This window comes from Mustela erminea, chromosome 10 (genome assembly GCF_009829155.1).
Source record: "Mustela erminea isolate mMusErm1 chromosome 10, mMusErm1.Pri, whole genome shotgun sequence".
NCBI lineage: Eukaryota > Metazoa > Chordata > Mammalia > Carnivora > Mustelidae > Mustela > Mustela erminea.
In genome coordinates, this window is record NC_045623.1 from 51,305,108 (window position 1) to 51,321,404 (window position 16,297).

At 40.8% G+C, this 16,297-nt stretch overlaps 1 protein-coding gene across 5 annotated transcripts in view; it reads left to right on the forward strand.

Moving 5' to 3' along the window:
• Window positions 1–14,314: 14,314 nt before the first annotated feature.
• PTGER3 (prostaglandin E receptor 3) overlaps window positions 14,315–16,297 on the forward strand; it is a 198,924-nt gene continuing 196,941 nt past the window's right edge. For all 5 annotated transcript variants that reach the window (XM_032301835.1, XM_032301837.1, XM_032301838.1 and 2 more), the window contains exon 1: window positions 14,315–15,342. In XM_032301835.1, the coding sequence (XP_032157726.1) occupies window positions 14,449–15,342 (894 nt within the window). In that variant the 5' untranslated portion in view covers window positions 14,315–14,448. The remainder of the gene's footprint in view (window positions 15,343–16,297) is intronic.

The window sequence follows — 16,297 nt, forward strand, 5'->3', positions numbered from 1 at the left end:
AGATCAGGGAATTAAACTCTTGTTGGGGAAGGTGATCTACTCACTCGGAATTCTGTAAAAAAAGAAAAGCTCTCCCATTGTATCTGTATGGACTCATGCATATTTCTTTTATACTGATTTTATCTTATTTCTCAGATTGTTCTAGCTTTGGCCTTGGGGAAATTGTTTTGAGATTTGGCTCTGTGGTTTTTTTGACATACCATCATTCTTCCAGTAGAACATAAAGAAGATGATGGAGGAGGGAGGGAAGAATTGCTGGAGATGAAGGAATATTGTAGTAGATGAAGGAATACGATCTGCATTCATCATGGTGGGGTGAGGGGTAGGGTCCAGGGCACTTTGACCTTAAAAAGGAGCCTTAACAATTATAATTATCGGGAGGGACGGATCTGGATAGCATTAGAACCAAGTTTGTGGTCACTGAGAGTGACCAATAAACAATGTGATTTCTTTCCATAGCATTGCACACACTTATTTTTTAAAATGTGATTAGTAATAGTTCCTAAATGTACATACTTAGCAAAATAAAAGGTACTAGCAAAAGAAAAATATTGACAACAACCTAGTAAATTCCTAAGTAATATACCTAAGAAGATTATGAGGAAAGTTCTATAGTAGTAGTCAAAGATGTAAAAGGGACTGGGTTTGAAGTCAAAAATATGTAGGATAGCCCTTTTCCCATTATCTTAATTTAGTGGGGGAGCACATACAAAATATTTAATGGTAGAAATAAAGTGATAAAAATGGGAAGAATTAGTTTTGCCTGCATGAAAGCAAAACTCTTGAATTGACCCAGATAGTTTTGAAGGATAAGTTTATAATGAATGTGAGCTAATTTGCAAAGGCCCAAGTTTTAGTCATATTTTTAGGGTACCAAAAATACAGCCAGGAAAACTTGGAGAAAGAAGGAACCTCATAATCTGTTGGAATTAAACTGGCCCACTTTGAACACTGACTGAAAACAGTGTTGAGTTAAAGATCTTAGTGTTGTACTCAGAGCAAAAAGTTTTGTACTGACCCAAGATGAAACAGTTGTAGCCTACTATGAGGGGAAAAGTGCCTTTTCATCATATATCTGGAGGGTCATCACTAAGGCTGAGTATCTCCAGCCTGCAAATACTGGCTTTTATTTTCCCCATACTCATGTTCATATATACTAAAGCTCAAATGTTTATTTCATCACTGATGACATGCAATTCTGTTTATGTCATTTCTTTGCTTAAAACCTGTGCCTTCTAGCTTTTAGAATTAAACTAAAATCCCTTATGTACCCTTAAGAAGTAATTTATTTTTTCCAATATTCACACCTTTTCTTCCCCCACAACTCAGGCACTAGCCACCTTAACTCTGCTGAGCCACTTGTGATTTTCATCATTGTACAAGTTTCCTATGCCTGGAATGTCCAGTACCCACCCCCATGCCCCTACCCCCCTCCCCATTATCACTTTCTCACCTAGCCTTCATGACTCAATTCAGAGTTCTAGGATGCTGTTCCTGGTTCCTCTGAATTTCCACAGGACTTAGCATGAATTTCCTGCCAGGCCCTGTCTATACCCAGTATTCCCAGCTCTTAAACAGCTCTTTGTCCTGGCAAGCACTCAGTGTTTGACAAAGAATCCTGTTAATAGTAGTTACGTTTCTTAAGAGGTTTTAGTTGTCTTTTTTCCAGTATTAATGTAGGTAAAGTTTTTTGTCTTTACCAAAAATAATTCCTTGATTGATGGAGTTTTTCTGAAGTTCTGAAGATTAACCAGCATGAAAATCAGTTCCTAAACTTTAGTCTTAAGAACAGGGTTTTTTCGGGCGCCTGGGTGGCTCAGTGGGTTAAGCCGCTGCCTTCGGCTCAGGTCATGATCTCAGGGTCCTGGGATCGAGTCCCACATCGGGCTCTCTGCTCAGCAGGGAGCCTGCTTCCTCCTCTCTCTCTCTCTCTGCCTGCCTCTCTGCCTACTTGTGATCTCTCTCTGTCAAATAAATAAATAAAATCTTTAAAAAAAAAAAAAAAAAAAAAAAAAAAAAAAAGAACAGGGTTTTTTCTACTTAAGTTTAATAAGTTCATTTCTTCATAAGCTGTGGAAGCTTTAAAGTTACCAATTCAGCTATGCTTCATTAGAGTATAGAATCGCTAGAAATTTAATGTAAATAAGCTATTTTCCTGTTAATGTTTATAGGATGCAATTTGTGTTTTTTGCAAACAAGATAGAATTAGGGACAGTGGTTAGCCTCACTGATGTACATTTTGAAACCTGTTTAGATTTTTAATGATAGAAGCCCTAAAAAATACTAAGCTGGAAGTAAGATCTTTTGGTCAGCTACTGATTTATTCCTAAAATGCCTCAGCAAACATACTGACCTGAGCAACTTTGCTATAAATTGGCAAATTGAGCTAAGTGTATGGGGTACATCGTTTTCAAAATAAACAATAAATTTAAAATGTGGTTTGCGGGGCGCCTGGGTGGCTCATTGTTTTAAGCCTCTGCCTTTGGCTCAGGTCATAATCTCAGGGTATTGGGATCAGAGCCCCACATCATTGGGCTGTCTGCTCAGCAGGGAACCTGCTTCCTACCCCCTGCCCCGCCTGCCTCTCTGCCTACTTGTGATCTCTGTCCGTCAAATAAATAAATAAAATCTTTTAAAAAAAAAATGTAGCTTGCCTTACCATTCTGATGTAAGAGCAGATAGAGTTCAAAATGATTCTGTGTATTTAAAGTACTGTCTTATAAATGTATGTAGGTCTTTAGAACAGTAGGCATATTATGGGCAATGTATAACAAAATTTAAATAAGTACAGTTTTGGTTTTTTCTTTTTAAGATTTTATGTATGTAGTTGACAGAGACAGCAAGAGCAGAAACACAAGCAGGGCAAGTGGGAGAGGGAGAAGCAGGCTCCCAGCTAAGCAGGGAGGCTGATCTGGGGCTCCATCCCGGGACCCTGGGATCATGACCTGAGCCAAAGGCGGGCGCTTAAGGACTGAGCCACCCAGATGCCCCAGTACGGTGTTTTTTTGTTTTGTTTTTGTTTTTGTTTTTTTTAAGTAGTTTCAAGACTAAAAACTTCAGTAGAAAATAGCATAGAATATAGCGCTGCTTGATAGTTATACCAGTGAAGTACATTTTATTGGCAAAAATGTTTAGAACATTTTCTTGGACTCTTACATAGCATTGGCCTTTATGAGGAAAGTGTGATGTATTATTTGCTCAGTAATGAAATGAAAATAAATACAAAATGGAAGTGTTAAATCATGGATATTAAAAAGTGATAGACAAGTTTTATATTAATAATCTTGGTGAAATTATTCTTTAATCTGTCTGTTGGCTTGAAACCTGCTGAAAATGTTGCCTGAATGATTAAATACTTCAGAATTTCGAGCAGAGAAAATAAATGAGCCTGCATTCTTACAGTTGAAAACTGTAGGTTAGAGTTCAAGAATTTTAACATGATATTAGTGAGCGATCAGAGAATAATAGGAAATTATTTGCACCTTTTAAGCAGTGTGATTAGCATTACAAGATTGCATTGCCATATGTCATACTTTTAAAACAGCCATTGTTGATGCATAAAAATCACAGAAAATGTCAAGAAGTGGTTCAGTTGGCCACCAGATAAGAAGACCACATCAGTACTTGGCCCACTACATACCCAGTGCTGCAGAGTCTGTAGTACTAAACCCCTAGGTTGGAAAATGCTGAGTCAGATTGGGACAGATTTTACTTGTAATAATTGTGTTTTTATATTTTCCCTCATTTAATGATGATGGAAATGGGTTTAAACCCAGGCTTCTCATAAAACATCTCATATCAAGATCTAAATCAAGTATCTGACCATTTAAACCACACTGAAGCAAATGATGGCAAGAGCTCTAACATTGGACTTTTGAGTTTGGTAAGCCAATTAGGAAGTTAACAAATTTCCCTCTACATTTGACTCTTATATCAACAAAGTAGGAAAGAAAAGGAAATTGGATTTATAAGCAATTCACATGTAAAATTTTGAAACACAACACCACTGCACTCTTGTCATTAGTGCCATTTTTGCATTTGCTGGGGTTTTGTTGTTGTTGTTTTGTTTTGTTTTTTAAGATTTTATTAGAGCATCAGGGAACTTAAGTGGGGAGCAGCAGGCAGAGGGAGAGAAAATGGCTCCTGGCTGAGCAGGGAGCACTATCCCAGGACTGCAGGATCATTACCTGAGTGGAAGGCAGAAACTTAATGACTGAGCCACCCAGGCACCCCTGCTGGCACTTTTTGATCAGTATGACCTCTTCATTTTAAGAGCCTTAATTTTTTTTTCATCATTGGATGACTTAACACAGGCCTTTGGAGGGTAATGATTTAGAACATACTGAAGCATTATGTTTATTCAATTATAAATGTTGGTTGAAGCTACTGCGTGCTTAGCAGTGAACTAGTTAAATTATTAGATTGGGATAAAAGTAAGGTATTCCAGTGAATCTTCTATCAAAACAAGGAAAACAGAACAATAACAAATTTTGATGAGTATCATGAAATAAGGAGTGGTGGGTAGAAGGCCTAAAGGTCAGGCAGATAATCCTTGGGAGAGTTATTCCTGAAAGATCTGTACTAGAGTTGCCAAGTCTGTTCTAAGGTGATAACTAGTGAAGGTGGTATAAGTTTTAATGAGTTAAAAAATTAATAGCATAAAATGAAATAGTAGAGGTAGAGGATTCCATCATGCACAGCCTCTAGGTCATAGAAAAGAATTTGAATTTTATTCTAAAAACAGTTGGGAAATACTGAAAGGTTTGAAATAGCCCTATTTAGCTTTAACATAACTTTGGCTGCTTCTTGGAGAACAGATTAGAAAGACCTACTTGATGGAAAAGGACAGTGAGAAAGCTTATTTAAGCAGTTTAAAGTTACAGCCTTTGTGTGATCAATAAAATATACGCTCCTAAATTTGGGGTTATGTGACTAATGTGTTGGGCTTTAAAACTTGGAAGTAAGATAACACAAGGAAGAAGGTAAGTGATTTTAAACCATTTTAAGATACATTCCTCAAGAAATGAAGATTTCATACTGATTAAAGGTAAATTTAATGGTTAAGGATGTATATTTCAGTTTCTGCAATAATGAAAGTACAACAAAAATTTAATAGAAAAATAGGATAATGAAAATTTGATAATTGCAATAAAAATTGAAAATTTGGTTTTACAGAAAGTTTTTTTAAGTCTTTAAAAAAGATTTTAAGAAAAAAGGTTTTCTTAAAATCATGTAATACACCAACTGAGTTAAACTATCTGTAATTAAAATGGATTTTTACCTCCCTATTACAGGTTTCCACACTGGATTAAAATTTCCAAAATCCCATTATGTCTGTAAGGTGCATTCAGAATAAGAACAAAAGTTGAAAATAAGATGGAAAAATAGGTACCAAGCAAATATTAACCAGTATGTGCCAATATTAATATTTTTTAAAAGACTTTATTTGAGAGAACAAGAGCACAAGCATGTGGAGAGGAGAGGGAGAAGGAGACTCCTCACTGAGCAGGGAGCCCCATGTGGGGCTTGAACCCAGTACCCTCGGATCATGCCTTGAGCCGAAAGCATCCACTTAACTGACTGAGCCTCCCAGGCACCTGGATAAAAGGGTCAGTTCAACACTTAACAGAATCATCATAAACTTGGAAGTGACTTGAAGCCCAGGCTTCTCATAAAGCATTCCATATCAAAATCTAGTAACTTCAAAATATTAAGACTGAAAGGGTGAATAGATCTGTGTAGTTAGAAATCCTAATAGTTTTCTCAGTAACAGTAGCATTAAGCATATGGAATAAACATGATCAAGTTGATGTAATTGATAATTGCAAAACATTACCTCAAGCAACTACACATAGAGTATTTACACAGACTGTTGAACCATACAATTCTCAAACAATTTTATAGCACAGAACATAACTTGGCCAGTGGGTTTAAACTAGAACTCAACAGCAAAACTAAAAAGTAGTTCAGATTTTACATTGACATATATCAAAGGACAAATGACAACGGAAGTTTAAAATGATGAGATTCACCCAAAACAGGGCTTAGAGGGAAATGTGTAACTTTGAAAGCATAAATTAGGAAAAAAGGTAAACCAATATATGTTACCATGTCAAAAATAGATCAAAGTAGAAAGTGAGAAAGCAAAAGTAAAACTTTTGCTTCCTGGCAAGGTTTACCCTTCTATCTAAAACAATATATTAAATAGGATTTTTAAGTGTGTTGAACAAAAAGATTGGGAGACAATGATAATCTGATAAAAGGAAACAAGGTGAAACTGAATGCTGCCACCCCACTCCTTTGGGTTTCTTGGATACATCACTGGAGTTTCCTGGGTGGAGACTTACCTAGGTGGGAGGACAGGAAGGAAGAAGTCACAAACATTCATAGGGTGGGTAATAGGAAAAGTTCACACGTGGAGATCCCCAGGAGGTCTTCCCAAGTCTTAGGTGAGTATTAGCACATCCCTGGAAAGAAACTTACACAAATGCAGGAAACACCTAACCCAAGCATAGAAACAAAACTGTAGCAAATCACATGCCCACACACACCCGTGATATCCTTCATAAAGGAAGTTAAACTTCCACCTCATTACCACTTGCAACAAAGTAAAAATGTAAGTCTATTGGGTTAAAGATATGACTATTAAAGCAAAAATATTTTAGAATCTAACTTGGGGTTAGGAATAGAAGAGATCTTAACTATTTATTTGAGAGAGAGCAGGCAAGTGTGGGGAGAGAAGCTGACCATGCTGAGTGCACAGCCTGATGCTGGGCTTGATTCCATATCCCTGAGATGATCTGAGCTGAAGTCAAGAGTTGGAGGATTAACCGACAAGCTACCTAGGGGCCCTTGAGACCTTAACTTTATTACATGGGAATCCTCAAAATGCAGAAGAAAAAATGAGCATTTTTTTTTCTGAATAAATGTTTTACTTACGATAGTAGACACAACACAAAAAGTTAAAAAAGACAAATGACAAGGTAGGAAAATGTAAAACAGGAGATATCTCTAACTCTACAAAGAACTACAAATTAGTAACCTATGACAATCCAATAGGAAAACACAAAATAAAGAGGAAGTTAATAGATGTGGAAATAGATTTAACTTCACTAGTGAAGTTGGATTTAAATTCACTAGTAGGGAAATTCAAATTAACAAAATATATTTCACCCATCAGATTGTAAATATTTTAGACAGCAATACTAGTTCAGTACTGGCAAACAGAAGCAGAAAGGACATTTTGAGAAATATCTTTGCATGAGCATAGAGAAAATTGGAAAGAATACATCCCAATCTGTTAATACTGGTTTGGGGAGTGAAAAGGAGAGATGAGGATATTATTAGCATTTAAAGTGTGTAAACCTGGTGATTCACAGACCTGTACCCCTGGGGATAAAAATATATGTTATAAAAAATAAAAAATTAATTAAAAAAATAAAATCTAAATGCTATTTGAACCTTTTTGTTTAGCTTAATATGTTATAATAAAATTTAAAATGATAAAAATCAAGGCAATTTAAAAAAAACTATTGCAGTAGATTAAAAGATGGTAGTGACCTGAACCAGGCAGTAGATGTGGAGACTGAGACAAGTGAATGTATTTGAGCTATATTTTGAATTAGAATTAATATTACTGGATGAGATTGGAAGACAGAGCTGATGGAAAAGGAAGACTCACATAGAACTAGGAGTGGAGAAGAAAATTTGAAGTTCCAGTTGAACACACTGAGGTGTCTATGGGCTATCCAAATGGCATGACAAACAGTTGTATATATGAAGCTGGAGTTAAAAGAAGTACAGACTGCAGATAAATTTGGGGGTCACTAGGTATAGCAGTTCATTTCTAAGTATTTATCATATAAAAAGCCCTACAAGGATACACACCAATATATATGAGAATATTATTGCACCATTGATTCTTACATCAAAAATTGTTAATAATCCAAACATTCAGAAGTTTTTGGATTATTTGTGGTATTTAAGAAGAATGAAGAATTTCTATGCATACTAACCAAGAGATGATCAGATGGTTGTTAAATGTTAAAAACAAAAGACAAAAAAACAGGTTGCAAGAGTACTTCCAGTAATGATGGAAAGCTAATGAAGTCATGGGGATTTTTCTTTTTTAATCTAGAAGATTAGGTATAATTATATTTAATCTGCAGTCCATTTTATGTGGTGTGAGATGTTCACTTTCATACAGGCATCCAGGTTTTTTTTATTTTTTTTTTTGGTAACATTTGTTGAAAAGACTATTACCTTTGTTCAAAATTAATTGAATTTATATGTGTGAACAGGTGTGTGTATGACCTCTTTTATCTCTCTCTCCGTCTCTACACACACAGTCATATATATCTACCTGTATAAATACAAATATATAGGTATAGGTAGGTAGATAACAGTATTCTGTTTCATTGAACAGATATGTCTGTCTTCATATTATCACACTGCCCTACAGATAACAATTATAAAATCTGATTAAAAATTTTATAACAACTAAAACTTGCTGGAAAGCATTTCAAAGGCATACAGAAATTGGAGAGGAGTTTAATTGCAAAACAACAACAACAACAAGCCCTGCAGCTAAAAGGGATAAGAATTAAGTATTACTGGTATTTAGGACTGAGGGTGATGCCCATCCCTCATGATTATGTCTATGGGATATCAGTGGTGGAAAAATCAGTCTCACTGGCAAAAAAGTGCAAGAGATTGGACTTCTGCCCAAATATATGACAGCTAAACTATGCATAAGAGAGGATACCCCTGAAGCCTGGTGAAAAAGCAAGCAGAGGCCCAGAGTAGAATCTAGTCTTAAACTACTCAAGACTATGTCCATGACTTTGATGCTTTTCTTAAATGAGTTTATTCCTCCACCATATGCACCTTAGGTTGCAAAAAGTTGAAGCTTTACATGTTTGAAATACCCAAGGCTGGCAGAGCAGCTGGAAATTAGAGGAGAATCCCTGTAAGTCAAGAAAAACACAGAGAGGGTGGTCCCCATCACTAACTGACCCACAAATTATGTAGTATAGAGTAGATCATTCCACAGAACAGCCATGAGAAACCACGGGAACAGAGCAGAGACTGAAGCAGCTGTATACCATAAGAGAGGAAATGCTGGCAGTTTGAATCCAGGCAGATTGACCACCTAATGGATGACTGCACCATCTGTCTTCTCCACCCCGCACCCCAGCCCCAGACCAAATCAGTAATCCTCATAAGAAAACAATAGCGTCTGCAGTCACTACAGTATATTAACTACAATGTGCAGTCTTCAACTAAAGACTACTAGGAATGTAAAAACAAAAACAGGAAGAAGGGTTTGAAGTAAATGCAGTCAATACAAAGGGACTCAGTGTTCCCAGATGTTTGATATAACAAAAGACTTCAAGCATTTATTTTGTTAAGATGGCAATTATATTGGTTGATGTTTGAATGTTTCTTTTTATTTTTATTATTTTTTAAAGATGTTATTTATTTGACAGAGAGACATACAGCGGGAGAGGGAACACAAATAGGGAGAGTGGGAGAGGGAGAAGCAGGCCTCCCACTGAGCAGGGAGCCTGATGCAGGGCTCAATCCCAGGACACTGGGATCATGACCTGAGCTGCAGGCAGCTGCTTGATGACAGCCACTCAAGTGCCCCTATTTGAGTGTTTAAATCTACTTTGGGTTCCTGAGATAAATCTCATTTGATCATGAAAATGGTACATATTTTTCAGTTTTTCATGAAAAGTGTACATATGAAATTGGATTTTAAATAAGATTTTACCTCCATGGCAAATCACAAAAGCCACTGAAATTAGCACTCCTTTCTTCTGTTATTTCAGATTTTAAAAATCAAGTATTTTGTCCTAAACATAAACTCCATGAATGTAGACTTCTGTGTATTTCCTTTATATCCTTAACAACGAACACAGTGCTTGACATGGAATAGGTGTTCAGTAAATATTTTTTGAATGAATGAATAAATGAGTGACTAAAGAAATATGCTGAAGGGGTGCCTGCGTGGCTCTGTCGTTCAGTGTCTACCTTTGGCTTGGGTCGTGATCCCAGTGTCCTGGGATTGAGCCCCATATCTGGCTCCCTGCTCAGCAGGAAGCCTGCTTCTCCCACTCCCACTCCCCCTGCTTGTGCCCCCTCTCTCGCTGTCTCTCTCTCTGTGTCAAATAAATAAAATCTTAAAAAAATAAAATAAAAAATAAAAAACAATGCTGAAATTAGCTGGATCTATGGAGTTGGATATATAAAGTAAGAATTGCAGATATTTTCCAACCATAATGAGGTAATCAAGGTCCTGTTCATTAATCTTGTTTTTGTAACCATGTCTATTTTAGAATTTCTTTTTTTTTTTTTTTTAAAGATTTTATCTATTCATTTGACAGAGAGAAATCACAAGTAGTCGGAGAGGCAGGCAGAGAGAGAGAGGGAAGCAGGCTCCCTGCTGAGCAGAGAGCCCGATGCGGGACTTGATCCCAGGACCCTGAGATCATGACCTGAGCCGAAGGCAGCGGCTCAACCCACTGAGCCACCCAGGCGCCCTATTTTAGAATTTCTTAATACAAGTTCAGGAGAAGTAGCAAAATAAATTCATCAATACTAGCTAAATATTGATATATGTTGTGAATTAAAAATAAGATATGGGGGAAATGAATCCATAGATTAAAATCATTTCTAGATAGGGATTTAATTTAAAACTAGATAATGTGTGAACATATACTTACATTTAAAAAAAAAAAAACATATTTGAAAATGTGGTCTTTCAATGATCTGACCTAACTTTAATACTTCACTGGTGTATTGATCAAGCAGACATGACAGTTTGTGCACTCAAAGGAAAACTAGTTGTGTATTAGTGAGTAAATCTCTAAGAAAGATATCAGATGTTCCTTAAGTAAAGCACATAACTCTCATTTAGAAATTCTTTTTATGGTGCACAGGATGTTATTAGGTTGGTCACTAGAGGGTGCTAGTGTTTCAGACCAACACAATTCAGACTGCTTAGACACCGAGTAGACACCGAAAGGTGCCAACCAGAGTCTAACTGGCAGTATCTTATTCTGTGACTCCTCAGATTCCCTAAATCACTATAAGGTAAATAACTACAAAGCAGACAACTTAGAGTAAGATGAAGCAAACTGCTGAAAGGAAAGTGTTATGCAAAAGATCTGAAATGCAACACATTTAGAGCTTTTGTATAGAGATGAGTGAAGAGTCTAACATTAATTCTTCCATACTACGCCATGCTTGTTACTCTTATAAAGTCCAGTTAGCTTTTTTTAAAATTTATTTTTTATTTATTTTCAGCATAACAGTATTCATTATTTTTTCACCACACCCAGTGCTCCATGCAATCCGTGTCCTCTATAATACCCACCACCTGGTACCCCAACCTCCCACCCCTTGCCCCTTCAAAACCTTCAGATTGTTTTTCAGAGTCCATAGTCTCTCATGGTTCACTTCCCCTTCCAATTTCCCCCAACTCCCTTCTCCTCTCTAACTCCCCATGTCCTCCATGCTATTTGTTATGCTCCACAAATAAGTGAAACCATATGATAATTGACTCTGCTTGACTTATTTCACTCAGCATAATCTCTACGAGATGCTTGTTACTCTTATAAAGTCCAGTTAGCTGCAACATGCACTGCAAGGGGGAAAGTAAAATTCAAGTAAGTCAAATGTTCATAAAGATGAGAATAATTTTTTATTTAAGATTTTATTTATTATTTGACAGAGATCACAAGTAGGCAGAGAAGCAGGCAGACAGAGAGGGGGAAGCAGGCTCCCCGCTGAGCAGAGAGCCCGATAGATACGGGGCTCCATCCCAGGACCCTGGGACTATGACCTGAGCCCAACCTGAGGCTTTAACCCACTGAGCCACCCAGGCACCCCAGAGAAAAATTTTTGATGTAACTGAAAAACATCAACTTTGCTTTTTTCGCTGTTTAAATCATGAAAAAGTCTTAAGTCTTTAAATATATAATTATACTAGAGACTGCTGAAAAAATTTGATATGTACTTTCATCCATATGCTTAAGATAAAATATATATCTAATAATAACATCAACTATGATCTTATTTTTAAAATGACATTTTAGGGAAAAATCTTTCACAATTATGGGTTTCAGATTATTTTGAATTAATAAAAGTTTGGGAAAGATTTAAAAAGTAAACCACTTTAGTATTCCTTCCTAGCTGTTGTTCTTATTAGAAACATGACATTTTAAAAGAGAAAACTCATGGGATGCCTGGATGGCTCAATTGGTTAAGCATCTGCCTTCAGCTTGAGTCATAATCCCAGAAGTCCTGGGATCAAGTCCGGAGCCTTATTCACCAGGCTCCTTGCTCAGCAGGGAGCCTGCTTCTCCCTCAAACTGCCTCTCCCCCTACTTGTGTGCGTTCTCTCTCTCTCTCTCTCTCTCTCTGACAACTAAATAAATAATCTTTAAGAAAAATTAAAAGAAAAAAATTTTAAATGATATCAAAACAAAATAATACTATCATTTCATTAATGTGTGCTGTTAAACTGAAGTTTAAATTACATTTTTGTTTTTCTCCTTTAAAAAGTATATAAATCCGGGTAGCTTAGCTAGTTGAGCAGCTGCCTTCAGCTCTGGTCATGATCCCAGAGTCCTGGAATTGAGTCCAGCTTCTTGTTCAGCAAGGAGTCTGCTTCTGCTTCCCCCTCCGTTCCCCGCACCTTGTATGTGCTTTCTCAAAAATAAATGAAATCTTTTAAAAAATCAAAAACTATATAAATCCCATAATGATAGTTTTCAAGCTCTCAAAACAGAATCAATACAACAGCACGGAAAGAAAGAATGTGAGAACATACTCCATTCCCATCACCTACCATTCATTTACAGCCAAAAAAGATACCAACTAAGCTAGGAAAAGCAAAGGAGCTAACCCGGCTTGCTACAGAAGTCAGTCTGAAGTCTGAGTTAATGGTATTCACACAGCTATATGATCAGGTTTAATTTCTTAAATTTGAAGAAAAATGAAATTTATAAATATTTTTAAATCTTTTCATTTCCTGGACAATGGGCAGAGTCAGAAAAACTAGACCCTTCCAAAATGTGGGAACGATGTTACTATTGATTTTCCTCTACTAAGAGTGGTTACGGTACCCACACAAACGGCACTGTAAAGACAGAGGCTGGAGAATTGCTGGAAGACCTTGGGCATATCCCTTAACTTTCATGGAGCCTGAGTACCTCATCGTCAAAGGGGAGTAATAATAGCAACAGGACCTTGGAAGATCTCTGAAAGAACAGGAGACTGTGAAAACACACTAAATATTGGTTTAACAAAAGATGTTACTAGACAATTATGTCCATTCACTCAATGTGAAGACCTTCCTAACATCTAACTACAGTTTCTAGTCCTAACTGTATGAGAATGGGCAAGGATTGGAGAAAGGTTGGAGGCTCTGAAGAGCTTGCTTCTCTCCGCACCCAGTCGCTCCAGCTCCCATAGGCAGGCGGCAGTTGATTTCACGATCTCAGACAACCAAGTGGGTGCTACCTGCCTCTAGGCACTTTAGCCCTGTCTAATTTTTTTTAACAGGGGGAGGGGAAGATTTTTAAGTGGAGAGCGGTGGTTGAGGTTTCATCTTTGGATTCCAGCGTCCGATTTTGTTTCCCTTTAGGAATCCCTTCTCTCAAGGCGCTATTAGTTTTGTACTTTCAAAGCGCCCTCTGGCAACAGAGCAGCTTGGTCGGCTCGCGATCCTTCTGGAGCCCCAGAGGACATAAAGGGAGAAAAGTTCACGTTCAGCTACGCAGAATGTGGTCTGCCTGGATCGCTTAGGGACAGGTGATTTACACTTGCCAGGGTTACGAAAGAGCTTCAGGTCGAGGATCGAGTCCCTACGTTAGAGTCGGTGGATGGGTGAGGAGGGGGGCGGGCGCTCAGGTCGGCCTTGGCAAGTTGCCCAGGGTCTGGAAGCGCTGGGAGACATTTTAGTCCGGGCCGCCCATGGGCGCTCCTCTGGCAAAGAAGAGGAGGAGGCGCCGCGCAGGGAAGAGAGGGCTGGCTAGGCGTCCCGTCCGGCCAGGAGTGGGAGCAAGGAGTCCTCCTGGGAGTTTCCAGCCCAGGCGGCTAGGACAGCGGACACGCAGCAGCCGAGAGACGCGCACAGTTGCTTCTCCATCCTCCTCCCAGCGCACTGATGCCCACACCCCCGGGCGCCCCGCCCTCCGCGGCCTTATAGAAGGGGCCCGCACCTCGCGCGCCTCGGAGCTACAGGCTTCCCGGAGCCGACGGTGCGGCGCCGCCGCCAGAGGAAAGAAGTGAGGCGGAGGCTACGCCCCGCATCATGGAGGGCAGCCCAGCCCTAGCCCCAGTCCGGGTGGACACCGACCTTCGCCGCCGCCCGCGCCCCGCCCGCCAGCTCCCGCTGCTGCTCTCCGGGCACCGTCCCCTCCTCACCTCGAAGCCAACATGAAGGAGACCCGGGGCGACGGGAGCGCCCCTTTCTGTACCCGCCTCAACCACTCTTACCCGGGCATGTGGTCGCCCGAGCTCTCCGCCGCGGCGCGGGGCAACCTCACGGGTTCCCGGGACCCCCGCGAGGACTGCGGCTCGGTGTCGGTCGCCTTCCCGATCACCATGTTGATCACCGGCTTCGTGGGCAACGCGCTGGCCATGCTGCTCGTGTCGCGGAGCTACCGGCGGCGGGAGAGCAAGCGCAAGAAGTCGTTCCTGCTGTGCATCGGCTGGCTGGCGCTCACAGACCTGGTCGGGCAACTGCTCACCAGCCCGGTGGTCATCGTCGTGTACCTGTCCAAGCAGCGCTGGGAGCATCTCGACCCGTCGGGGAGGCTCTGCACCTTCTTCGGTCTGACCATGACCGTCTTTGGGCTCTCCTCGCTCTTCATCGCCAGCGCCATGGCCGTCGAGCGGGCGCTGGCCATCCGGGCGCCGCACTGGTACGCGAGCCACATGAAGACGCGCGCCACCCGCGCGGTGCTGCTCGGCGTGTGGCTGGCGGTGCTCGCCTTCGCCTTGCTGCCGGTGCTGGGCGTAGGCCAGTACACCATCCAGTGGCCCGGGACATGGTGCTTCATTAGCACCGGGGAAGGAGGCAACGGGACTAGCGCTTCGCACAACTGGGGCAACCTCTTCTTCGCCTCCACCTTTGCCTTCCTGGGGCTCTCGGCGCTGGCCGTCACCTTCGCCTGTAACCTGGCCACCATTAAGGCCCTGGTGTCCCGCTGCCGGGCCAAGGCCACGGCGTCGCAGTCCGGCGCCCAGTGGGGCCGGATCACCACCGAGACGGCCATCCAGCTCATGGGGATCATGTGCGTGCTGTCGGTCTGCTGGTCGCCGTTGCTGGTAAGTAGTTCCAGCGAGTGCGGAGGTCGGGGCGGGCGCGCGTGGTGGCGGGCCAAGGAAGCCTCTGGATGTGGCAACACCTGCATAGGTGTGTTTGCAACCACAGAGGACTGGAGACGCCTCTGTCCCCCTATCTTGATTGTGGCTTCAGAGTTGAGCTCCTCATTTATTTGCTGAGCACCTTTCAAGTGCCAGACATCCTCCTAGGTTTTGTTTACGCACAACTGGAGACCACAGGGCTGCTTACATTCTAACCAGAGAAAGTAGGAGGATGCCCAGCTGTCATTTCAGTGCCTGTGCACAGATACGAGTTTCTAACGGGTGCAGTGGGAGCAGAATGGCTGTGACAACTATAGCCTGGTGTTGTGCGTTTTCTCCTAATTTCAAATATCTTTTGCAAGCTGAGGCGTTTTTCAGTCTCTGGATGTATCCTACCTGGGAGAGCAGGCAGGCACAGACGTCCTGCAGCTCCTGAGGCAGCAGTGTGCGCTTGCCCAGCAGAACCGGGCTTTCTTGCAGGCTCACTCTTGACTGGAAACAAGAGAGTGAAGATAGGTCTTGCTGCTGCTGCAGCCTGCCTCAGACCTTTTGAATGGTGCTTGTATCCTCTAGGAAGTGTTTGAACCCACATTCCATTGGTGGGACCCTAAAGCCTGGGAACTCTCACCATCCTTTGCTTGCCCTTGTGCCAAACATGCAGGGCTGTGGCAGAGCCAGTCCAGAGATAAGATCCTGGGGGTTTCTGCACTTCCTAGCTCCTCATAGAGGTTCACAGCTTGGGAGCAAGTGATGTTTACACTTGCTCCTTGTGTCACACCCAGCTTTACCTCTCCAGATTTTCCTCTGTGGTACTTTCAGCTAGAGATTTCTGTGGGTGATTATAGTTTAGAAACACCTAATGAATGGATTTGTTTAGGTTCCAAGCAGCCTGGCTTACTAAGGAGGTATGGCAGAA